The sequence below is a fragment of the Sturnus vulgaris genome, chromosome 12 (assembly GCF_052056855.1).
Source record: "Sturnus vulgaris isolate bStuVul1 chromosome 12, bStuVul1.hap1, whole genome shotgun sequence".
Taxonomy (NCBI): domain Eukaryota; kingdom Metazoa; phylum Chordata; class Aves; order Passeriformes; family Sturnidae; genus Sturnus; species Sturnus vulgaris.
Genome location: NC_142254.1, coordinates 20,138,910 through 20,162,929, shown reverse-complemented (window position 1 = coordinate 20,162,929; position 24,020 = coordinate 20,138,910). Strand labels below are relative to the sequence as shown.

The following is a 24,020-nucleotide window of genomic DNA, read 5'->3' as shown; positions in this document are numbered from 1 at the left end:
TCAGAGCCCTGCTGGTAGCAGTGAATTGAGGCGATCTCAACATCAGCAGGGCCCAGAGCAGCAGAAAATTCCCATTTTGAGCTTCCTCCCAGCTCCTCTGCACACTGAAATTGGTTCTTGCTCATCAGCAAAAGTTTTGATTTCCCTGACAGGGTCAAACCCAAATGAAAAGACAGAAGTTGCCTCCTGACAGAACAGCTCTGAGCAGTTCCCCAGGATGGATCTGAAGCAAATTATCTCCTTTATTGAGCACATCAAGGCTGATGCTGAGCTCATAAATTCCTGCACAAATTATTATTGGCTTTAAAAGCCAAGTTCAGAGCAGGGATTTTAATTGCCCAAGTGCCTGAGAAGTGACTTTGTGTGAACACAAAGGGCAGCCTGGAGAGGCCACCAGAAATATCAAAGCTGCCAGGGCCACGTGGACTCAGGAAATTTGTTTTCTGTTTTCTTGCAAATAAGCAGCACCAAAAAAAAAAAAATAATAATAATAAAAAAGGTATTTAAGTGAAGCAAATGGCTTTTTGTGTTTGACATGGAGACCTTTAGAGGGATGGGAGGAAACAAATAAGTTCTGATGGTGAGGAATATAAAACACTGACCTCCACAGCAGCTTTTATAAAATCCAGAGCATCCAGCAGTTGTAATAATTTCCTATTAATTTCCATCAGCAGAAATGATAAGAAACACAATAAATGACGATCCAAGTGAGAAGAATTCAAAAAATCCAGGCAGGGAGGGTTTTTTGGGGTGTATTTCCTTGGATTCATGGATTGGGGCTGCTGCTCCAAGATTTCCCAAAACCAACCAAGCAGATTTTGGCTTGGAAATGCCCCAAAACAAAACCCAGATTTCCAGAGGTAAAATCAGCAGAAGGAAAAAAAAAAAAAACCTGGGAGGTGGAAATTCAAAGGAAAACTGCCTAATGATGGAACAGGACAGTAAATTTAATTTCAGTTTTAAAACAATCTGCAAATCAATTTATTCCAAATCTTTGGAATTCTGCAAGGTTTTGTTTTTGTTTTTTTTTTTTTTAATGGTTTTTAAACTCCAAATCACAATTTACCCCAAACCTCTGGAATTGTGAGAGGTTTTTCTGAGGAGGTTTTTTTAACCTGTAAATCACAATTTATCCCAAATTTATAAAATCCTGAAGTTGTGGGTTTTTTTGGGAGATGTTTTTAGGAGTCGTCTGGGTTTTTAAAATTGCTTTCTGCTGTCCTTTAGGGAAACATAAAGACAAATATCACAAAAAAAACCTGAGAAAAACTGACTCCATGGAAGTATTTCAAATCAAGCAGCAGTGACAGAAGTGGCAGAGCAGAAACCCCCAGGTTTCATCCCTTCCTCATTATAAACTTGGCCTTTTTTTGTGTGTGTGTCTTAAAACTGAGCCAGTTTAAGTTTCCTGATTCAAAACCAGTTATAAAAGCAAAAAATTAACTCCTAAGCCTCAGATAAGCTTGTTTGACTTGCAGCTCAGGCAAGAGGCAGGGATGTATTAATGCCTCTCACTGAGCAGCCTTTCATCTTTCAAAAATCTTGAAAATTCAGGCAAAGCTGCCTTTGGTCCCAAATGCACAATAATTTCTGTTCCAAAACTGGCTCCATTTGCTCCAAGTGTGTCAAATATTCCTTTCCTGTGTGTCTGAGGCAGCCTGGAGCAGCACAGGGCACTGGGAATTGCAGGCAGGCTCACAAACCTCTCCTGTTCCCAGTCATTCCACAGGGAGCTTTGGGAGTAAATGCAAAGAATAAGGGGTATTTTCAGGTAAAAAAAAAAAATTAAAAAAATCTTTTCCTGTTTTTGAGCATCCCTCAGTGGGCTGAAAGCCTCTTCAAAGCAGGTCACAGGTTCTCAAGGAAAAAATTGAGGAGCTGGCAGCAGAACTTCCCAGGAATGAGGAGTTTTTAATTCTACAACACATCAGTGACTCAGAAATTTCACAGCTTGGGCTCTGGAATATTTCAAATTATGGAATGAAGCAGGAACTGCTTCTGAATTTATCAGAGTGCTATGGCTTGCACAAGGTGGGACAGAATCCTCCTGGTCATCCTCACTGTGCCTGGATGCACCAGGAAGGAGCCAATTTATTCCCACTAAAGCCTCCCAGCCTTGTTAGAAACATTTAAATTCACACATTTCCCCCTGAAAAAGGAGAGGAGAAATTTGTGGAGATGCTACAGAAATTGAAATTCACCTGCTTCACTTCCTTTATAAGATATTTTTATCAAAGCTTAACGATATCCAAGGTTTTTTAACTTAAAGCACTGGGATTAAGCAGCCTTGGCACAGCACTAAAAGCAGAGAAAAAAACAAAACCTTTGCTACTTAAATTGCTTTTAAAACTCCACTTCCACGTCACCAGGGAATCCCAGGATACATTTTAAATAATATCCTGAACCTCACACTTCTGTCAGGTAATTTTTACAAGGCCAGAGGAGTCAGAGCAGGAATTTTTACCTTCAGCAAAATCAGGCCAAATTTCTTCTCTTTTGTTAATTAAACAGCACCAAAAGGAGCAAAATTAAAAAGGAAGAAATTCCAGTCAGGAACTGAGTTGTTACAAAAACCTGGAGCTGGGCAAAGCCATCAATTTCAGCTTTAAAACACCACAAATTTTCATGGATATGAAAAACCAAGTGCATTCCCAAATTCTGTCCCTTTTGCAGCACTAGGGGAGATCACAGCAGAGATGGGAAGGGAAGGAGAGAGGAAGCTCTTTCCTTCAGGCTGAAATCTTTGGGATAAAAGGATAAAATCCACTTCCTAAAAGGCAAACAGCTCCTATGAACCAGATCCACGAAACCCAGGGGTTAAAGCAGAGCAGGAAAGTTCTGGAGCAGGGTCTAAGTGCAGGCAGGAACAATGAGGGAGCTGAGGAAAGTGAATGGGAATAGTGCTGACACGACAGGTGAGGAGAGAAAGGCAGCACCAAAAGATTTAGGGAACAAAGAACTGCAAAAACAGAGGGAAAGCAGAAACCAAGGGCAGGAACCCACACAGGGAAAATCATGGAAGAGCAGAGACAGCAGGAAATCAAATTCCTCAGGATGCAGGAAACAGGGAACACTGCCCTGATAGAGGATTAATTAACCAAAATCCTCAATTCTCTGCCACCCTCAGGGAGCTCTGAGGTGGAGATGCCCAGGGAACTCAGCAGCTCTCAGGGCACCCTTTAATAAACTCAGCTGTCCTGTGGGATCAGTTTGGTGGTGAGAAGCATTTCCAGGAGCTGGGTTTGAAGAAGAGCTCAGAGCTCCAACGGGAAATGTTCCCCATGGATTTGTGTTGGGGACCTGAAGGGAAAAGCAGCTGCAGTCGGGTTTCCCAGCACAGCTGATTTTCCTACATCTCCTTCCAGCAAATGCTGAGTTTGAGTTCTCATGGACTCAGCAGGAGACAACCAGCAGGGTTATACCTGGACCCAGCAGGATTTGGGATAATTCCACTCAGAAGCCTGATTTTGGATCAGCAGTTTGGCACAGAGCTGTCCTGATAAACTGGGGCTCTTTCCCTGAATCCAGGCAAACCTTAGGAAGAAAGAATTCACACCCTGGAGGTGCTGGTCTTGCTACAGCTCTGAGGAGACTCACCTGGGAACTGACCCTGCAGGTGATGGACCCCAAACTCACCTGGGAACTGACCCCACAGGTGCCAAACCCCAAATCCATTCAGAACTGACCCCATAGGTGATGGACCCCAAAACTGCCCCCCGCAGGTGCCAAACCCCAAATCCATTCAGAACTGACTCCGCAGGTGCCAAACCCCAAGCCCACGTCAGGACTGTCCCCCAGGTGCAGCTGGTGCTGCTGTGGGGTGCCCAGTTTGTGTCCCACGGGTCCCCCCATGCCCCCCTCACCTCGGAGGGTCTCCTGCCAGGCTGGGCTCCTCCTGCTGTGCCCCCGGGCCGCGGCTGCTGGCGCTGTCCCTGTCCCCAGTGCCTGAGGAGAGGGGACAGTCAGAGCCACCTGCACCCCTGGCGTCTGTCCCGCCTCAGCCCCAACACCCACGCGGACCTACAGCTCCCCCCAAAGCCGTGCGCGCCCCTTCCCATTCATTATCCCAAAGAAATGGAGGCAATTCATTGATTTCCCCACTCTGCCATCCCCAAACGCCCTCCAGCCTCGCCGCGTCCCCCCCCCCGACCCCGTTAGAAAACAGCGCCGGGCCCTCCCCTCCGCCCACCCCGGGCCGCTCCCGGGGGTGTCCCCTGTCCCCCCATCCCGGGGCCGCCCCCGCCCCGCGCTTCCCCCTCCCCCTCCCCCCGCCGGGCCCGGGCCCGCCCCCCCTCCCCGGCGCTAGGCCGCGGCGGCGCGGGCGGCGCCTCACCGGTGTCGGGGGGCTGCGAGGGCCCGGCGCTGTGCGGGGCGCGGTGGGGGCGGGCCGGGGAGCGGCGGGAGCCGGCGGGGCCGGCGGGGCGGCGGCGGCAGAGCGGGACGGGGCGGCGGAGCGGCCTCTACTCGCGGCGGCGCAGGGCGGCCATGGCGTGACGTCATCCGCGCGCGACGGGGCCCGGCGGCGCGAGGCGAGGGGAGGGGGGAGCCGGGGGTGGGGGGGGGGGGGGGGGGAGCGCGCGCTCTGCTGCCCCCCCCCCCCCTTAAAGGGGCCGCGCACCGCAAGGACGGAGCGCAGGTGTGCGCGCACAGGTGCGAAGGTGCGAACAGGGGGTGGGTGTGTACAGGCGCGCACGTGGAGGGAGGCGCAAGGTTCCGCGCACACGCGCGCGCTGCCGGGCAGATGTTGGTGGGGAGCGCGCGCGTGCGCGCGGCTCCAGGTGTGCACAGGTGGCGCGCGCGCGCGCGCGCGCGGGGAATCCGCGGGATCAGGGAATATTTGGGAGTTCTGGCACCTGGAGCAGGTGACAGAGGGACACATCCAGGTGTGTCTGGAATGTCTCCGGACAGGGAGAGCCCGCAGCCTCCCTGGGCAGCTGTGCCCGGGCTCTGCCACCCGCCATGGACAGAAGTTTTTCCTCGTGTTGAAAGGGAACTTCTCGTGGTTTGGTTTATGGCCATTGCTCCTCTTCCTGCCACTGGACACCACTGGGAACAGTCTGGCACTGTCCCATGGAGATATTTGTATGGATTGATGGGATCTGGCACTGTCCTGTGACACCCCATGGAGATATTTGTATGGATTGATGGGATCCCCTCTCAGCGTTCCCTTCTCCCATGCCCAGCTCCCGCAGCGCCTCCTGATCGGGAAACGATCCAGATCCCCCGGCTGGGACTGGCTGGGCAGGAGGGGGTGCGGCCGGGGGGAGGAGGAGTCTCTGTGACAGGTATATAAGGTGAGGAGAGGGCATGATCCTGGGGAGAAGAGTTGGTGTTTGCTGCAGGTGAGGGAATGGATCCCCCCATGAGGATCTTGGCTGGAGAGATTCCCCTGGAGCCCCTCAGCAGGCTCCTGGCTGGAGATGTCCGTGGATCAGCAGGGTTGGGGGTGCTCCCATGGGTGTCTCTGACTCCCAAAGCCCTGGTTGCCCTCTCAGAGGGCTCGGAGCCCAGGCTGGTGTCTCACCTTTGCTCCAGCGCTGACTCAGGCTCCCACGTGTCCCTTTACGCAAGAGCCGTGCTGGCAGGGGACTCTGGCCAGGCTGCCACCACTGGCCTGGCCCTGGCCAAAGGGCAGGACCAGCCCCCGTAAAGGCAGTGGTGACAGAGCTCAGGCTCAATTCTGTCACTGGAATTGCTGGTGGGGACATCTGGAGCGGACAGGAGCTGAGAGGAGTGGAAGATCCCCTGGAGCAGAGTTGAACGTGCTGGTGGGAACAGATCTTGAGCAAACAGGAGCTGACTGGGACCACTGTCCTTCCTCCCACAGGCTGCTCCGTGCTCCTTGGAAGATGGATTACGCCAAATCCCTGAGCCAGCGCCTGGCTGCCCCCGTGTCCAAGTAAGTGCCATGGAACCCCTGTCCCCAGGATGGGGGACATCCCACCAGAGCCCTCCGTGGCTGCTGCCACTGCCGGGGCGGCTGTGCTGCCTCTCAGAACACCCCAATCCCTGCATCCCTTCCCAGATGTGTGTCTGCCAGTGCCTCCATGACCCAGCAGCTGCTGGCCAGCCCGGCCCCACCACCCCGGCCCTACCGAGTGTGCAACTGGGACCGCAGCCTGCGCAAGGGGGTCATGGCCCCCAGCCTGGCCGAGCTGCTGCGCCAGGTCAGTCCGTCTGTTCGGGCTCTGTCTGTCTGTTCGGGCTCTGTCTGTCTGTCCGGGCTCTGTCCCCCCCTCAGCCCTGCTCACCCCCAGCCCCTCTGCAGGCTCAGAGTGCCCTGGCCCTGCCAGCGCCCATCGTGCTGGTGCTGGATGAGGATGGCACCGCCGTGGAGACCGAGTCATTCTTCCGGACGCTGGAGGAGAACACGGCACTGATGGCCCTGAGCAAGGAGCAGAGCTGGACTGCCCCCAAGGTGAGGGGACTCCTGAGAGGGCCAGGAGGGTGGTTTGTGTCCTGTCTGTCCCCCGCTGGAGGTGGGATTGGGAGGGTTGGGTGCGCTGGGTGACCGCGGTCCTGCTGTTCCATAGACACGTGGCTACCAGGTGGGCCTGTCCCGCAAGCCCCCGCACAGGATCGATGTCGCCTGTGTCACCTTCGACCTGTACAAGACCCACCCGAAGGACCTGGGCTGCCTCAATGTCAAAGCCACCCTGTATGGCACCTACAGCATGTCCTACGACCTGCGCTGCTACGGGGCCCGGCGCCTGGTGAAGTGAGTGTGGGGGCTGGGGACACTGGGGGAGGACACTGCCCAGCCCTGGGGACACTGCCCAGCCCTTCCCTGGCACGCTGACCCCTTTCTCCCTGCGCAGGGAAGCTCTGCGCTGGGGGCTGTTCACCATGCAGGCCACGGGCCACGTCCTGCTGGGCACCTCGTGCTACATGCAGCAGCTCCTGGATGCCACCGAGGAGGAGCAGAAGGAAGAGGAGAAAAACCCACTGCCCCTTCAGAACCTCCTGCCCTGCAGCCTCCCTGCCCTGCCCTACAAGAAGATGTTGCAGTGAGGACTGGCTGGCCTGGCCTGTCCCCTCCTCTTCCCCCCAGCCCTCGGGGGTCCCAGCCCCCTGCTAGGTCAATGCCTGGGCAGAGGCTGCCACAGTGCCTGGCACAGCCTCTCCTTGCACTCCTCTGGCTGAGTGTGGCCAAATCTGCTCTGGAATAGCTGCTGCTCTGTAAATATATTTATTTAAGTAAAGTTCTCCTGACTTCAGCTGCGTTTTGTGTCATCTTTGCGGGGGGGGATACCCAGGACACTCAGCCCTTGCACTACTTGGCACCCTGAGCTGGTGCTGTAAGAGGTGTGAGCAGGGACCTGTCGTAAGCGCTTCCCCAGGGGCGCTGCTGCCTTCATCCTCCTCCTCCTCCCTGGCACCAGAGCCTGGTTCCCACCCCCTGGCACAGACCCGAGACTCCTCTGGCACTGCAGCCACCCACAACACAGTGCTGGGGCAAACCCCAAACCCCTGTGGGGCAGCTGATGCCAGCTGGCACCATGTCTGTCCCTTCCCTGCTCCTTGTGCCCCTGCCTGTGCAGGGCTGGCACACAGGGACAGCCCCCGTGCCCTGGAGGGGGTGTTCCAGTCCCTGGGGTTCCTGTTGGCAGCCCTGGGCAGGGGCAGTCACTGTGCCCACCCCAGCCTTGCCCAACCCCGGGTGCTGGTGCTGGCCACGTCCAGGGGCATCCTAAGGGCCTGGCAGCTCCAGGGAGAGCAGCTGGGAAACAAACAGAGCTGGGGGCACTGGGCTGCAGTGACCTGGCCCTTGGGGACTGTCCCGGAGTGCCCAGAAAGATCCTGAAGCGCCACCCCTACCAGAGAGGGTTGGGAGGGACGGGAACAACCCACTGCCTGCCTGTGCTGGACTGGGAACACTGGGAAGCAGTGGGGTGAGCTGTGGGGCGGTGAGAAGCCATGCTCCGGGCATCCTTAGGGCCATCCTCCCCTGTCACACTGGGTGACACCCGAGCCACACTCACCTGGGCACTCACTGCAGGGTCCGGAGCTGCAGCGCAGGGACTGCTCATGTGGCAGAGAGCTGAGCCCCACCCGGGCTTAATTAACTTGATGATTAATGAGCCATCAGCACCAGCTGAGCTCCATCTGGGAGCAGCGACTTTGCCCCGTGGCACAGATGTGTGACGAAGGTGCCACCCAGGGGCACTGGGGACAGCCTGGGGATGTCGTGCCCTGCCCAGTACAGCTGCTGTCACCCGTGACTGTCCCCACCCGGTGTCCCCAAGCCCCCAGCCCCCCCGCAGTGTCCCCCACCCTACACAAGCGTTTAGCAGACATATTTATTTCTGTACACACTTATACACACAGTTCCCAGGGCAGCTCCATCCTCGCTGGCTCCGTGCAGGGTCCGCTCTGTGCTGAGGGCACCCCCAAATTTCCTGGGGTGCTGGGGCCAAGCCCGTGCCCCCCACACCCCCATTCCAGCCCCGTAGTGTCTACCTGGGGGGAAAAGCCCCCTGCAGCCCCCAGGGCAGGGCTGTGCACCGTCCCCCTGCCTCAGTTTCCCCCTGGGGCACAGCTGGGAGCTGACCCCCACCACCAAGGTCCTCACCCCCCAACCAGGAGGGTGAACTTTGGAGCTCCAGATGCTGAAGCTGCCCCGGTGGAGCCTCCTGGGGGGATCCTCCATCACCCCAACCCCTGCATGGAGGGAGGGGGTGTCAGGCACTGGTTCCATCCCCCAGCCCCTGCAGCCCCCCCGAGCGGTGCTGGGGGGCTCTGGGGGTGTTACTTGACGTGCTCAGCGGCGTGGGAGGAGCAGTAATACTTCTTGTGGGCGATGAAGGTGGACAAGCTGCTGAACTTGATGTTGCAGAGGCGACAGTACCTGTGGTTGCCATTGGGCACCGGGCCGGGCACGGCCTTGGCCGGGGGGGTCTGCACCCCCCTGTCCGTGTAGGCGGGGGGCGTGGGGGGCTTGCGGGCGGCTTCCCGCAGTGCCTCGGGGGCTCCGGGCGAGGCGGGGCCCCGGGGGGAGCCGGGGGGCCGGGGGCTGTCCCTGCCCTCCTTGGTGCTGAGGCTGTCCCGGCGGAGGCGGGGGCCGGGCGGGCGAGGAGGGGACGCCGTGGGCAGGGGGGGCTCGGGTGTCCTGCCAGCACCGGCACCGGGGGCCAGCGCGTCCGGGAGCCCCTGGCCAGCCCCCGCCGGAGGCTTGGCCACAAAGAGCCCGTGGGCGTTTCGGAAGTGCTCGAGGAGGTCGCCCTTGATGGCCCCGTTGAGGGGACAGTAGGGACAAGCGGTGAGGGGACCCTTGGCACCCGGTGGCGGCAGGGGACCTTTGGGGTGACGCTGCAGCGAGTCCGCCCCGGGGTACGGGATACCGGGGCTCCCCGCCGGGGCTGCCCTCACCCTCACCCCTCCTTCGGGGTCCCCTTCACCGGGGCTACCGGGGCTGTGCCGGCCCTTGAGCGGGGTGGCCATGGCCCCTTTCATCTTCTGCAGGTGCTCCAGGGTGCGGGGCTGCAGCGGCGTGGCCGGGCACTGGTACTTCTTGTGCGCCAGGTACGCGTCCAGGCTGTTGAAGCTGATGCGGCACGCGGTGCACTCGTGGTAATCAGCCAAGGGCAGCAGCGGTGCCGGTGCCGGTGCCGGTACCGGAGCCGGCTCACTCTGCCACCGCGGCTTCTTGCTCAGGTCGATGGGACCCTCGCTGTCGGGGCTAGCGCGGGGCTCGGGGGTGGCCACGGGCGGCTCCGCGGGCGGCGGCTCGGTGGCCGGAGGGGGCTCGGCGGGGCGGCGAGCGGTGCCGTGGATCTCGTAGAGCTTTCGGCGCTTGCGGGTGCGCAGCGGCTGCGGCAGGAAGGGCACTTTGGGGGCGGCGGGGCGGCGCAGGGGGGGATCGTGCCGGGACGCGCAGTAGAAGCGCTTGTGCACCACGTAGGTCTCGTGGCGGCTGAAGCGGATGTTGCACGCCTCGCACAGAGTCTTGCTGGGGTCCTCGTCCCCCTCGTCCCCCGCCGAGCTGACGGGGCTCTGGCTGTCCTCGCTGCACCGCCCCGACCCCCCCTCCGCCTCGGGGGACCCCGCTTTGGTGCCCCCATCTTCAGCCTTGCCCTCCGGCGCGGTGGCCGGCGGGGTGGCATCGCGGCTGGCGTCCCCGTCCCCCGCTGCCAGGCCCTGCCCGTTGCCCGCCGCAGGGGACAGCAGCGTCCCCGGGGCGGAGGGACCCTTGGGGACCCCGGGGGTGGCTTTGAGCTTGCGTTGCCCGGGGGGGCTGTCCTCGGCCAGGTGCCGGCTGGAGCAGTACAGGCGCTTGTGCACGTAGTAGTTGTTGATGTTGTTGAAGGTGATCTCGCACTCGAAGCAGGTGGCCCCCTTGGGCACCGGCGTGCCCGTGTAGACGGCGGGTGGCACCGCGCCGCCCCCGTGGTGGCCCTGCTTCAGCCGGCTGTGCACCAGCTCTGACATCTTGGCCAGGATCTCCGACGCCTGCGGCACCACCGCGGCCTCGTGGCCGAACACGTACTGGGGGAGGAAGACGGTGCCGCCGGCCGTGCCCGTCCCCGGCTCGCTGGGCACGGGGCTGGAGCCCGGCGTGGGGCTGGCCAGCTCCGACTTGACCTTGGCCGACGACAGGCTGCGGGGGGACGAGGTCCGGGAGCCGGGGTCGGGGCTGCCGAGCCCCTCCCCGCTCTTCGGTGCCTCCGCCTCGCTGGCCGGGCTGCCGGCCGGCTCCTCCTTGATGCGCACCGGCTCGCCGGACGTGGAGGAGGAGGAAGAGGAGGATGCTGATGAAGGACCTTCCCCGTTCTGCGGTTGGGCTGGGGGTGAGAGTTTGCCGGCTCTGGGGTCGGGGGGAGAGGTGGGCGGTGCCGGTGCCGGTACCGGGGCGGTGTCGGGGCCGGGAGGGGGACCGGGCAGCACCACGTGCTGCGGCAGGGCCGGCAGTGCCTCGGGCAGGAACGCGCTCAGGCTGCACTTCCGAAGGGACGCGTTGTTCGGCTGGCTCAGCCCTGCAGGGGGACAGAGGGCACAGTGTCACCGAGAGCCCAGGCACAGGGATGACCAGCACTGATGTCACCGAGAACACTGGCACAGTATCACTAACAAGTGACACCCACAGGTGTCAGAGATCCTCACCTCTGTTCCACACAACCTGGCAGAGGGATGCTTGCCATGTCCTGTTCCCAACACCCCTGGCACAGGGATCCTGCTCTGTTCCCCATTCCCAATATCCTTCCACAGGTACCATCCCCAGCTCCCTTCCCACCAGCAGACACAGCTGGGGACAAGCCCTTGGTGACAATGCCATCCTGTATCCCCCACGGCCACAGCCCCAGGACTCACCAGGAGCGAGGGGTTTGGCAGCAGGAAGGGCTGATCCAGGTGAGAACACCTCTCCCTTGGAGCCAGGCTGGCAGATCATGTGGTTGGTGACCAGGTGGCTGTACAGGATGTCCCTCGTGGTGGAGATGAAGCCACAGCTGTGGCAGACACCTGAGGGGACAGGGCACCGGGCTGAGCGGGCAGGGCAGGAAGGACAGTGCCAGTCCCTGGAACTGCCAGAGGGGACAGGGCTGTGCCCGTGGGACACTCACCGTTCAGGGTGTCCGTGTGCACCTTCAGGTGCCGCTCACAGTTGGCTTTGGTGGTGAAGGCAGACAGGCAGATCAGGCAGACGAACGGCCGCTCTCCTGCAGGACAGACGGACACTCAGTGCTCAGGGGAGGGGGACAGGGACTGTGGGGACACCCACAGGGCCAACTCCCTCTGCCTCTACAGCTCTGAGATGAGGGAAGATCTACAAGCGAGCTGTGCCAAACCCAACTGGGGAGAACCTCATCCCACTGGTCAATGTGCTCCATCCAGCCCTGCATCCCCCCTGCCCCTCCAGCAGCTCAACCTCCCCTAACTGGTCACCACGGTCACCATGGTCACCATGCTGCCACCCCAGAGCCTCCAGAGGAGAGGTGCCATGCCGTGCCGTGCCGTGCCATACCGCTATGGCTCCGCATGTGGATCTCCAGGGAGCTGGCACTGGGACAGCTCTTCTTGCACTGAGGGAAGGGGCACACCCTCTCGTTGGGATAGGTGTCCTTGGGTTTCTCCTCCAGGGCGGGGGAGCCGGCGCCGGCGCTCTGCCGGCTGGCACAGTAATACATCAGGTGGGCCTGGAGGTTCCGCTCGCTCCGGTACCAGATCCCGCAGTCCTTGCAGGGGAACACGTCCTCTGTGGAGAGCAAAGGACAGGGATGTGGCTTGTGTGACAGCCTGGGGAGCCCTGGCAGGTCCACGGTGCTGGGTGTGCCTCCCTGTGTGTCCTTCCCTGAGTGTCCCTCCCTTTGTGTCCCTTCCTGCGTGTCCCTCTCTGTGTGTCCCTTCCTGTCTCTCCCTGTGTGTCCCTCTCCATGTGTCCCTCCCTGTGTGTCTCTCCCCGTGTGTCCCTCTCCCCATGGTCCCTCCCTGTGCCCATCTCCGTGTGTCCCTCCCTGCATGTCCCTCTCCACGTGTCCCTCCCCGCGTGTCCCCGGACTCACTGTTGACCACAGCAGTGGCCAGGATGGCGGCCATGCCAGCCTGCTGTGGCAGCAGCTGGATGTCCGAGTGCAGTGCCGCCGGGTACGGGGACTCTCCAGGCTCTGCTTTCACCCCGTGGTTGGGGACAGCTGGTGGCTCTGCCACCACGAAGGCGCTCAGGGGTTCGTCCTCCCGCAGCGCTCGCGTCGTGCGGCACCACAGGGCTTCGTCTGGGAAGGGGGACAGCGGTGAGCGAGCAGGGATCGCTGGATCCCGTCCTGCCGCCTGCCTGGCCTGGCCCCTCTGTCCCCGCTTTGTCCCCGCGGTCCCGGCAGCGGCCGCTGCTTCGTCCCGGCCATGGCCTGGAGATGGCGATGTCTGCCCGTGCTGAGCCCCGCAGAGCCCGCCCGGAGCCGCGCTCGGCTTGTGCCCATGTCTGCACATAGCCCAGTGCCCATCCCTGCGACATCCCTGTGCCCATCCCTGCGACATCCCTGCGCCCAGCCCTGCGACATCCCTGCACCCAGCCCTGCGACATCCCTGTGTCCATCCCTGCACCCAGCCCTGCGACATCCCTGCACCCAGCCCTGCGATATCCCTGTGCCCATCCCTGCACCCAGCCCTGCGCCCATCCCTGCGACATCCCTGCACCCAGCCCTGCGTCCATCCCTGCTCCCATCCCTGTGCTCGTCCCTGCAGCAGCCAGGAAGCTGGGACAGGGACAAGCCCAGGGACAGCCAGCAGTAGGACAGGGGACACGGATGGGGACCCTTCCCTTCCCACCCCCAGTCCCCCCAGTACCGACCCTTCCTGTAGATGACAGCGTTGGCATCGGGCTCTCCGGGCACGAGGGGCAGGTGGGACAGCCAGCAGCTCTCGTCCCCCAGCACCAGCGTCACGGGGGGGCTCTGTGGGACAGGGACAGGGGTCAGCATGGGGGTCACACTGGTGACCCCCAAAACGGACTGGGGTCACACTGAGGGGCTGCCAGGGGGGGTCACAGCTCCCCCTGCTCAGCCCATGCCCAGCTCAGCCTCCCTGCATTCTAATGAATATTAATGAGCACAAGTGGGGGGGGAAATTAATCTCCCTGATCCTCCGATGGCTGCTGCAGTAACGATATGAAATCTAATTATCCATCCCAATATTTCCAACCCCTCCAACTCAGCCTGACAGTCACAGCCAGTTGGGGCCTTATCACTGCCAGGAGCTGAGTGATGGCAGCGTGATAAAGCCACAACACATGTGTGAGGCACTGGCACACAGATGTGACACACTGGCACATGTGTGACACACTGACACAGGTGTGTGACACATGGGCGCACAGGTGTGACACTGGCACAGGTGTGTACACCTCTCACAGTGCCTCCCTGTGGACACAAGAAACGGGGCTGGGGACTTTGTGACCCCCAGCATGGGGCACAGGGATGGGCCCTGCTGGTGCCACACGGGCAGAGCACCCTCGTGGAGAGGAGAATCCCTTTGGAATTTTGCCTCCCCCCCAGTGCAGGAGGTTCCTGCACTGCCCAGCACCCTGCAGCACCCCAAGGTGCTCCCAGCACCCCGGGGTGCCCACCTTGGCTCCCTGCAGTGGCCCCAGGCATGGAGTGAAGCCCTTCCTTGTTCTCCCTGGAACAAAGAAGTCGCTGTCTCAGCTCCACACCGCTGATAACCATCGGAAACCCTATCTGAAACCCAATCTGCTCTGCATCCGCCGGGAGGGCGCATCCCATCCCTGCCCGGCCCGGGGGCACACAGGGCAGGGATGGACTCGGGGGACGGCCCCAAAGGGGCTTCACCTTCCCTCGGCACCCCCGAGCTGGCTGCCTGAGGGTTTGACACCCTCCCAAGCAAAGGATATTTTGGGGGAACCTTGTGGGATCAGGTAGGGGCGGGTAGGAATCTTCCTCCTCCTCCATCAGCAGGCGATGGGAACACACGCTGCTCCTCACCACAGAATACTAAAGCCACCCACTAAAAAACCAGGCTGGGATCATCTCCCACATGGAGATGAAGAGCAGAGCCAGGCAGGATTTGGGGGACACCCCCTGCACACCCCCCACACCGCCGCCAGCAACAAAGAGGAAAGGACCTGAGGGTGACAGCCCCTATCAGGGATGGGGCTGCAATTCCTTCCTCCCTTCCCTGAGCAGAGATAGGGAGGGAGGAGAGTGGCAGAGGAGAGCAGGGCTGGGAATCATCAGCCGGGCTCGATAAGGGAGCTGCTGAAATGGGAGCAAAAATATTTAGACAATAAATGAAGTATCAGAAAAAAGCTGCGCATATCTTCGGGAAATCAATCATCCTGTACCGGGTGTCTGGACACACGGCGCCAAGCAGGAGATAGGGAGCCAAACTGGGCAGATAAGGGTTAATCAAGGATTTAATTCAGCAAAGATAAACGGGCCTGAGCTTAAAAAAAAAAAAAAAAGAGAAAAGAAAGAAAAAAAAAAAGAGCAATGGAGAGAGGAGGAGGAGGAGGAAGAGGTGGGGATGGAGCCAGGGTTTGAGGATCCTGGGCTGGAGCTGCCTGTGTGAGGCTCAGGGGGGATGTGGAGGGAAGGATGTGGCTGGGATGGAGGATCCAGAGCCCAAAAACACCCCGAGTGACACTCAGGACACCTCCCTCCTCTGCTGCACCCCCCAGTGATGGCACCAATGGCCACCGGTGTCCCCTCAGTGCTCCTCTCCTGCCCCTTCCCCACGGCTGCTGCTGCTTTCCAGGCACAACCAGAGTCCCCAGGCAGCAAATGTGGGCTGGGAAAGCCAGATGCCATCTCCTCTGTGAGGACACAGGTGCCACCAGACAGAGGAGATGGCACCATCCTGTCCCCTGCCTTGGGAATGCTCTGGGCTCTAGGGAAACCTTTGAGCACTCAAACCAGGAGATTCCCAGCGCTGAGGAGCTCAAGCAGGGACTTCTCTTCCCAAAGAATTTTTTTTTGCCCCACGCCCCCCGTGCCCCCGGGGTGTCCCTTACCGTGTCGTGCCCCGGCGATGCCGGCTCGCTGTGGATGCTGCCCTGGAAGGGGCCCCAGGAGAAGCCCTCGGGGAGGCTCCTGCGGCTCCGCACCCGTCTCTGCCCATCCTGCACCTCCAGAGCCAGCTCATCTGCGGGGAGACACGCACAGCATCAGCGGGATGAACCCCAAAACCTCCCCCTGACCTGCAGCACCCCAAATCCTGCGGGATGTGGGTGTCACGATGTCCAGAGCGAGGGGGGATCCATCCCCTCCCTTCCCGGGGGTCCCGGCACGGCCCGGGGGGTCCGGACCCGGCACGGAGCAGAGGAAGGAGCGTTTCCCATCCCCGCACCCAAAGTCGCAGCAGCTTCAGGGCTTAATGGCTTTGATTATCTGATAAGGCTCTGGTTTAATGGGTTAGATAACATGTGAATACGCTATGAAGGCTGCTCGAAAATGTTTTAACTGTGCCTTTGTCTTTGGGAGCGCAGATAAGATGGCAGGTAACCAATACCCAGATGGATGTGCTGCCTGCCTCTCGCTGCCTGCTGCCCCCCAAAAACAGAGCTGGGCACAGCGAGCCAAACCCAGCCCGAGCAGAATCATCCCCCACCCCAGAACTCCGGGACAAAGAGCCCCCAAAGCCCCCGAGGGGATGCGGCCGGTCCCGGGTGAGCGGGCAGGGAGGAGGCTGCGCTGGCTGAAGGCAGAATTGCCTTTGGAGCCGGGAGCGCGGGGAGGAAAAGGCGATCCCATGGCTGCGGAGATTGAAATCTGATGTGTTTATTAGCAGGGCTGACATCTGGATCCTCCCGGCGCTGGGGTGAGCTGAGGTGAGCGACTGGGAGCGCTGGGTGGTGTCACCTGCCATCACCCAGTGCCACTGGGTCCCCTCTGTCCAGCCCGGGTCACCGGGGACTGCTTGGGGCACATGCCAGGGGAGGAACCAGCGCCAGCTCAGCAAAACCCTCTGCCCACTGGGAGGTCTGGGATGGTGTCCAGGCTCCCCGAGGTGTTTGGGGTCACCAGGCTGGTCCTTGCCACCCTCCATCCCTGTGTCACAGCCCCCAGCATGGCTGGTGATGGCTCTGCCTCTGCTCCCCTGTCCTGCCTTCCCCTCCCCACAGCCCGGGAGCCCTTGGAGCTGCGGTGCTCCCAAAGCCATGGAGATCCTGGCTCTGTTTCTAGCTGGGATTTCAGCCCTGCAGAGGGATTTTGGGGGTGAGCACGGCACGGGCTGTGCCTGCCCTGCATCCCTGGCATCCTCCCACCCTACATCCCCCATTCCTGGCATCCTCCTGCCCGATTCCTCATCAGCTCCACCTCAGCATAAAGAGGAGGAGGAGGAGGATGAGATGAGGCCTTGGAGGAGCTGTTGGGATTTATTCCCTGGCACAAACTGAGTCTGAGGAAGGGCAGCAGCAGGGACCACCAGAGTGACCTCAGGGCTGAGCGGGGCAGCCAGACCCTCACATTATTCCACATTTCCAGAACTTTCCCATCTGATTCCCAAAGTGCTGCCGGGCTGCTGGACTCCCCCACCCCAGGAGAGCCCCAGCAGTGCCACCTCCCCTCTGGCTTTGCCACCCCGAATATCCCAGCTGCTTTTGGGGACCGGATCCCAACGGCCACGTCCCCCTGTGGGTGCCCCCCCTTGGGTGCCCCCCCTTCCCCGTCTCACTGGTAATCAGCAGCGTTTGGGTCAGGAGACCATGTCTCTGAGATAAGAGCATTCGCCTGACACTTCCCATGTCAGAGCACTTCATCTTGTGTGTATCAATCCCCAGCAGAGAAAACACGCAGGCGCTGATAAAGAGAAAACCGTTCCAGACAGGGGGACAAAAATAGTGCTGCTGGAGCCAGCCCCGTTCCTGCCAGCGCCCCACGGCCTCCACCCACCCAAAAATGGGGTGCTGGAACCCCACCAGCGGTGCTGAACCCCTGCTCTGTGGTGCTGAGAGCTCCTCCAGCGGGAGGAGTGTCCCTGTGCCAGCCAGGGATGCTGCCAGAGCCCCTGAGCTGCACCCACGTTGACACAGCGAGGGAAAAAAGGAGGGAAAAGACGATTTGTTTTTTTTTTCCCCAGCTAAACACACAGCACTGTGTGAGTGTGAACACGGAAAATGATGGGGAGGTTTGGGAGATGCTGTGTGATCCACATTGGGAACAAAGCCCAAAGCCAGGAAGCTGTGTCCCCACGTGGGGAGCGACCCCACCATGGATCCAGCCACATCCCACGGCCTGCAAGGTTGGGAAGAGCTGCTGCCAGCCCCTGGGGCGTCCTGGAGCAAAGTCTGTGAGCTGCAGCTCCCTGTGGGGATCCTCTGGCAGGTGAACACCCCCAGGTATCTCACCTGGCCATCGGTCCCTGGTTATCAGGGGAGCACAGGGCTTATCTCCCAGCTCATTAACCAAATTGGGCAAGGACCGGCCTGTTTGCTCTGGGGAGCAGAGAAAAGCAGCAGGAAGGAAGGAAGGGAAAAAGGAAGGGAGGAAGGAGGGAAAAGCCCCCGGAGAGCCAGGTGCACCTGCCTGGTGTGACACAAACCCCGGGAACACGGGGCTGCTCCCGGCTTATCTTCCCATCGGGAGATTCCAAAGGAATCGGCTGAGCTGTGTTGGGAGCAAAGATTAATCCTGTCACCACCCCCTGGCACAGCAGGCACGACAGGGATCTGCATTCCTGCCCATCCCGAGGGTCCAGGGTGGGCACAGGGGAGGGAAGGAGCCTGTGGGGAGGATGATGCACAATTCCAGGGAGGCATCACGGAGCCTTCCTCCAGCACGGCCTGTGATGGAGATGAACATCCAGAGCCCACGGGCACGGAGAGCACAGCATTCCCACGGCCAGGGACAGGAATGGCACTGCTGGGAGCAGCACGGGGCTGGGCCAGCTCCTCCTGGAAGCTCTGGAGGGGCAGCCACATCCAGGCACCCACATTTGCTTTCTTTATGGGAGTGAGCAGGAGGGAAGGGCAGAGATCCCCCCCAGACAAACCCTAACCCTAACCCATTCCAAGCTGATCCCTTTGCCTCAACTGCATCCAGAGGATCTGAACCACATCCAAACCAGCTGCTCTGCCCCTCAGTGGGCACCCAGGCTCGGAGGTCCCTGCAGTGTTTGCAGCTGCCTGGATACTATCAGGATAAATACTGCTATCAGTGTGTCATGGGATCACATCCCGGGATCAGCCGCCTTGTTCTGATTAAAGTCAGCGCCCTGTGCCAGCCTGGGGGGCCACGAGCCAGATCCAGCCCTGGTAGCAGCCCTGGGGATGGAGAGACTGGGAAATGGGGATGGATGGGTGGATGGATGATGGATGGATGCATGGATGATGGATCTCCAACCCCAGATCCTGCCAAAGGGCCGAACAGTTCATTTGGATGTGGATGCAGTTGAGGTAAAGGGATGCTGGAGCAGCTTGGAATGGGATGGGTTGGGATGGGTGGGTTTGTCTGGGGCCCCTCTGCCCTTCCTTCCTGCAAGGGGATGCCTGGATGTGGCTGCACCCCTGGAACATCCAGGAGCAAACGTGGAGAGCGGGAGCTGGCCTGGCAGTGGAATGGAGGGAGGGATGCATGGATGGATGGATGGATGGATGGATCCATCCCATGACTCTCCTGCTCCTGCCTGGGGAAACCTGAGCTGGAGAAGCCCCAGTTCCCCCCGGTTCCCCCCGTCCCAGCCCCAGCTGCTGTTTTTAGAAGCGGCGAGCGCGCGGCGGAAGGAATAAATCCTGACAACTCAACTACTGCAATGATGTGATGGCACCGCTCCGATAAGATGGAGGGAGCCGATTGGGAAGAGTCTTAAGCTGTGAACACGCAGCATCTCCACTCTTCACCTCGGCTCACAAAGGGAAATCTCTCCAAAGGGGCTAAGGAGATTATCCCGGCTTTGCCGTCCCGGGTGCTCGAGTAATCAGGGCAGCCTTGGGGACGACAAAGGAGTGAGGAGGGTTTAAATCGAGCCTTGCTGGGCTGCGCCTGCTTGGGCTCAGCCTGCAGATGGGGAGATGGCTGTGGCAGAGCTGCCTCCCGGTTTGGGGTGCTGGGGACGCCCCGATGGGGCGGGAGCCGAGGGGGGGATTTCTGATTTCTGCCTTTATCTCTCCTGCCCATCGCTTGCCACTTATTGATTGTTTGCTGCCCGAGTCCAAAAGCGACTCCTTATCAGGCTGAACCCTGCCCCCGGATAATGGAGCAGCTGAGCCCTGCCCTGGGCACCACCCGCTGCCCGGGGGGGGCTGGACAGGGGCAATGGACACACAGGAGGGGCTGCACCCCAAAAGGGCCTGCTCCCCGCTCGCCAGCTGTGGGGCACAGCTGGCAGGCGCTGCCCGTGCCACGTGTTCCCCGGGATTGCCCCACCACGGAAGCTGGGCTGCCCTGCCCCAGCAGGATGGGCTGATAAGCATTCCCGGGATTTGCCTTTGGGGTGTTGCTGTGCCTTGCTGGGATGGGGCTGGGAGGGTCTGGAGACCCTCCCCATCTCCAGAGGGTCCCCATCCCCAGGGGTGCCATCCCTCATGACAAGGGGTTGCCATCCCAGGAAATAACTGGGACCTGTGGATATCAACACTGGGAATAAGATCAGAAAAGGCTCAGAGAGGATGGGAAGCAGGAAAACTTCCTGGCTTTGCTGAGGCTGCCAGGATCTCTGTGCCAGGGGTGCCCTGTCCCTGCTGTCCCCACCCATGCACCCCATCCCAAGGCAGCCCCTGTTCCCAGGGAACAACTAGGAAATACACAGGACCTGTGACCACAGGGCTGGGGACAGGAATAAACACTGGGAAAAACACCAGAAAGCACTCAGGAAGGATGGGAAGCAGGAAAACATCCTGGCTTCCCCAGGGCTGCCAGGGTGGCGGGACCCCTGTGCCAGGGACACCCTGTCCCTGCTCTGTCCCCTCTCCTGGGGCTGCTGGGACCCCTGGCTGTGCCCAGGCAGTGGAGGAGGGCACTGGGGGGGCAGGAAGCCGGAGAGGGGGAGGAGGGGGAACACAGGGGCCCCCGGAGCCGATGCAGAGGGAAGATATCCCGCCCGGAAAGGGGAGGGGACAGAAGGGGGGACCCTGCCACAGCCCCAACACGGGGTTCCCAGATGGAAGAGGGGGGTCCAAGCCTCAAATCATCACCAGTTCTCAGATCCAGCCAGGGCAGAGCAGCGAGGTGAGTGATTGACAGCTGTCAATCAGCACCAGGCTGGCAGCATCGCCCTCAGGGCTCTCAGTGCAAGAGATTGTTCTCCTTCCCAAAGGGAAACGGGAACAGATCCCTGAGCATCTCCCCACACTGTCACTGTCCCCAAAATCCCTGAGCATCCCTGTACACTGTCACTGTCCCCAAAATCCCTGAGCATCCCTGCACAGTCACTGTCCCCAAACCAGTCTGATCATTCTTCCATTCACAACATGCCCAGAGCACTCAGAGCATCCCTTCACCATATCAGTGTCCCCAAACTGTCCCCTCCACCCTGCAGTGCCCCCAGACATGGGGTGACACCTGGGACATCCCCCAGCAGGGACAGGAGCTCTGCCATGTCCCGAATCCAGGCCAGGTGTCCCCGTCACTGCTGGGATTGTCCCCACCCCGCCGCCTTTGGCAGGAGGATTTGCTGGGCACACACCAGGGCAGGGGGAGGATTTCAGGGTGCTGGGCACCCCCTGATTTGGGATGGTGGAGGTGCCAATTCCCTGAATCCCAGCTCCCCCCATCCCCCAGCAATCTCCCACAAGCACAACTCTCTGCTGCTCTGCTCCCAGTGATAAAACAGAATAGCTGGAATAATTTTTCCCACCCACACATACCAGGGTGGAGGGGGAGGGATGGGGCAGATGTGGCGGGGGCCGTGTCCCTCCCCCCGGACGAGCTGTCCCCCCCATTGTGCCCTGCTCACCCCGATAATCAACCTTGAGGTTTCCAGACCAACTCTGGGCAGCCAGAGATTATTGAAGGGGGAGATAAACACAACTGAAGGGGAGCAGGAGGGAAGGGGGGAGCTGGGAGGAAAAGGGAAAAAAAAAAAAAAAAAAAGAAAGACTTGGGAGTTTTAATTAGATGCACCAAAAAAAAAAAAAAAAAAAAAAAAAAAAAAAAAAAAAAAAAGAGGAGTTGCTCTGTGCCATCCTGATATGGAGGATGGGGGGTGAGGATGGGTTTGGGGGGTCAGGAGAGGAGCCTGAGGTCTGTAATCAACCCAGAGCCATCATTACCACCCAGAGGAAATACTAAATGAAAACTTAATAATTAGTAATTAATAATTAAATAAAGCCCAAACAGGCAAGACAGCAGCAGGAGTTGGGGTTCAGCAAGGTGGAGCTGCAAACAGTGATGCTGATGTAGGGAAGGGGGTGAAGAATTCCCTGGGAATTCCCATGGCTGGGTTTGTCACAGCTCCTCCAATCCTGTCCCTGCCTGTGGTTGTTCCCACAAGGACAAAAGCAAAAAAGCTTTGGTGGAAAGGCAGGAATTTGGAATTCCCAGGGGCTGCAGCCTCCTGGTGGGGATTCTCTGCTGGCTCATCGTGAGCTTGAGCAGCCTGTCCCTCAGCAGGGCCCTCCTCTGCTGCATTCCTGCCCCAGCTCCAAATTTGCCAGAGTTTTTCAGCTTATCCTTGTGGGAAAACTGGCTGGAATATCTGAGGTTGGCCAGGCAGGGATGGGACAGCCCTGGGATGGCAGCTGGAGGCTGTGGGTGCTCCCAAAATCCTCTGCTACCCTCCCTTCTCCAGAGCAAACCAAAACGAGTGGGGAGGGTGGAAACCTGAGGCATGCATGGAGGGGCTGTGGGGGAATTTGGGATGGTTTGGGGGAATCTGGGAAGGATGGACGTCCTGTTTCCAGCCCTGCCAGAGGATGGAGAGAGAGCACAAAGCATGGCCATGCTCCATCCCATGATCCCAGAATGGAGCCAGAGTGTCCCAGCACCCTGGATGAAGGGGTGGCACATCCAAAAAGGCTCCCAAGTTTAGGATTTCAGCCTCCAGCTCCTGGGAACTGCAGCCCCCTGCAGGGAACACGGTCATTTCAGAGATCGACCAAAATCCTCCCTCCTGCCACGTGGGGCCAGGACGAGGTCCTGGCAGGCCACATCCCCTCTGGAACAGCGAGATGACCTCTGCGAGCACCAACCCACGGCGGGGGTGACCCAGTGACCCCCAAACCTCCCGCAGGGTGCAACACAGGCTCCCCCCACCCCAGCGCATCCTCGCGGCTGCCATCGCCGACACCCGGCGGATCCTGCCAGATAAAGCAGAAAAATTCAGGCTGCTCCCAGCTTCCCTTTTGGGCAGCTCCATCGCCGATAAGTGGGGAGGCTGCAGGGCTCCTGATAGCCGGGGCTATCGCGGCGGTTGGGGCGAGAGGAACACGCTATCGGCGCGGCATCGCCGGAGCGCCTGCACCTCCCAGCCACGCCGAAATTAACACCGCTCCAATTACCAGGAGAGAGAGATGGGCTGCCAGAGGCCGATAATAAAATCTCTTTTACATAAAGCATGCAAATAACCCGCTCCCCCCAGAGGGGAGGGGAGGGGAGGGGGAAAGGGAGGCATGGTCTCAGCCAAGCTGCCCGGTTGTTTTTGGGGGTTTGGGATGAGGGGTGTGCTGACCCCATAGGGAATGGGGGGGGTTTGTGGGGTTGCCCTGCCCCAGGGGCAGAGGGCTGGGAGCAGATAAGAGGAGCCGGGGGTGGCCTCGCAGCTCCTTCCTGCCGGGAAGGGCTGGGATATCAGCGGGGTCGGCAGGAGCTTCCCCTCGGCTGGGCTGGAAGGGGGAGCGGGGTTCCCGTGGGGATTTGGGCAGCTGCAGGACAGGAGCACGTGTGCTGGCAGCTGCCACTTCCCAGGGCTCCTGCAGCAGCCACAGCCCCGGTGGCCTTGGGGACACAGCGGGACCTGCCCGGGGCATCCGTGCCCAAAGGGGGATGGCTGTCCCGGAGCGGTGTCACCACTTCCCAAAGCTCCCCTGGGAGGAGCAGGGCGTGGGCAGCACCAACAGGGTGTAGGATGTGGCACATTCACCCTCGGGTCCCCCCGGTCCCACCCCCATCCACCTGCCAGGAGCTGTTCCCATGGAATAACCCACAACCCCAATCAAGGAGTGATGGCCACAAACTAAACCACGACAAGTTCCACCTCAACACGAGGAAGAATTTCATTCCCATGGAGGGTGGCAGAGCCCTGGCACAGGGAGTGTGGGCTCTCCCTGCCTGGGATATCCCAATCCCACCTGGATGAGTCCCTGTGTCACCTGCTCCAGGTGTCCCTGCCTTGGTCTGGCTGATCCCCAGAGCTCCCTTCCAGCCCCAGGCATTCCCTGATTGTGTGGATCCGTGTGGCACACGTCTGTGACCCCGCGGCTTTGCAGATTGTGGCTGATAGGGCTGGGGGTGCCCACAGGGCCAGCCCGGCCTCGCTGGTGCCCCGGTGCCAGCGGCCCCGGCGTGGAGATACCAGGGGGAGATAGAGGCTGAATTTGCTCCTTGGGGTTTTGATAACCATCACCAAACCACCCCAGCGTCGCTCTTGTGGTTGCCAGGATGTTGGTGAAGTGCCCTGGTGTAACGCAGGACGAGCCC

At 60.1% G+C, this 24,020-nt stretch overlaps 3 protein-coding genes across 6 annotated transcripts in view; 1 reads left to right on the top strand and 2 right to left on the bottom strand.

Annotated features, from left to right (window-relative positions):
- ZC3H18 (zinc finger CCCH-type containing 18) overlaps positions 1–4,453 on the bottom strand; it is a 42,359-nt gene extending 37,906 nt beyond the window's left edge. Inside the window, exons 1-2 of one of the 2 annotated variants that reach the window (XM_014874501.2) lie at positions 4,334–4,453; positions 3,864–3,945 (exon numbers count right to left, since the gene is read on the bottom strand). The gene's annotated coding sequence lies outside the window, so the exon portion shown is untranslated. The remainder of the gene's footprint in view (positions 1–3,863; positions 3,946–4,333) is intronic. The other variant, XM_088172124.1, reaches the window with a different exon arrangement.
- A 1,047-nt stretch (positions 4,454–5,500) lies between these two features.
- On the top strand, positions 5,501–7,217 carry CIDEC (cell death inducing DFFA like effector c). Its single transcript, XM_014874502.2, has 5 exons — positions 5,501–5,899; positions 6,026–6,167; positions 6,269–6,418; positions 6,534–6,718; positions 6,819–7,217. The coding sequence occupies exons 1-5, from the start codon at positions 5,850–5,852 to the stop codon at positions 7,009–7,011; spliced, it is 720 nt and encodes a 239-aa protein (XP_014729988.2). The 5' UTR covers positions 5,501–5,849; the 3' UTR covers positions 7,012–7,217.
- A 1,077-nt stretch (positions 7,218–8,294) lies between these two features.
- Positions 8,295–24,020, bottom strand: part of ZFPM1 (zinc finger protein, FOG family member 1) — a 33,684-nt gene continuing 17,958 nt past the window's right edge. For all 3 annotated transcript variants that reach the window (XM_088172121.1, XM_088172122.1, XM_088172123.1), the window contains exons 4-10: positions 15,458–15,588; positions 13,283–13,385; positions 12,498–12,707; positions 11,960–12,190; positions 11,559–11,654; positions 11,308–11,457; positions 8,295–10,973 (exon numbers count right to left, since the gene is read on the bottom strand). In XM_088172121.1, the coding sequence (XP_088028247.1) occupies positions 8,749–10,973; positions 11,308–11,457; positions 11,559–11,654; positions 11,960–12,190; positions 12,498–12,707; positions 13,283–13,385; positions 15,458–15,588 (3,146 nt within the window). In that variant the 3' untranslated portion in view covers positions 8,295–8,748. The remainder of the gene's footprint in view (positions 10,974–11,307; positions 11,458–11,558; positions 11,655–11,959; positions 12,191–12,497; positions 12,708–13,282; positions 13,386–15,457; positions 15,589–24,020) is intronic.

Coding starts and splice junctions, on each gene's coding strand:
- CIDEC (XM_014874502.2), top strand. CDS start 5,850: ATGGATTACGCCAAATCCCTGAGCCAGCGCCTGGCTGCCCCCGTGTCC. Junction 5,900..6,025: donor CTGGCTGCCCCCGTGTCCAA/GTAAGTGCCATG, acceptor ATCCCTTCCCAG/ATGTGTGTCTGCCAGTGCCT. Junction 6,419..6,533: donor AGAGCTGGACTGCCCCCAAG/GTGAGGGGACTC, acceptor GCTGTTCCATAG/ACACGTGGCTACCAGGTGGG.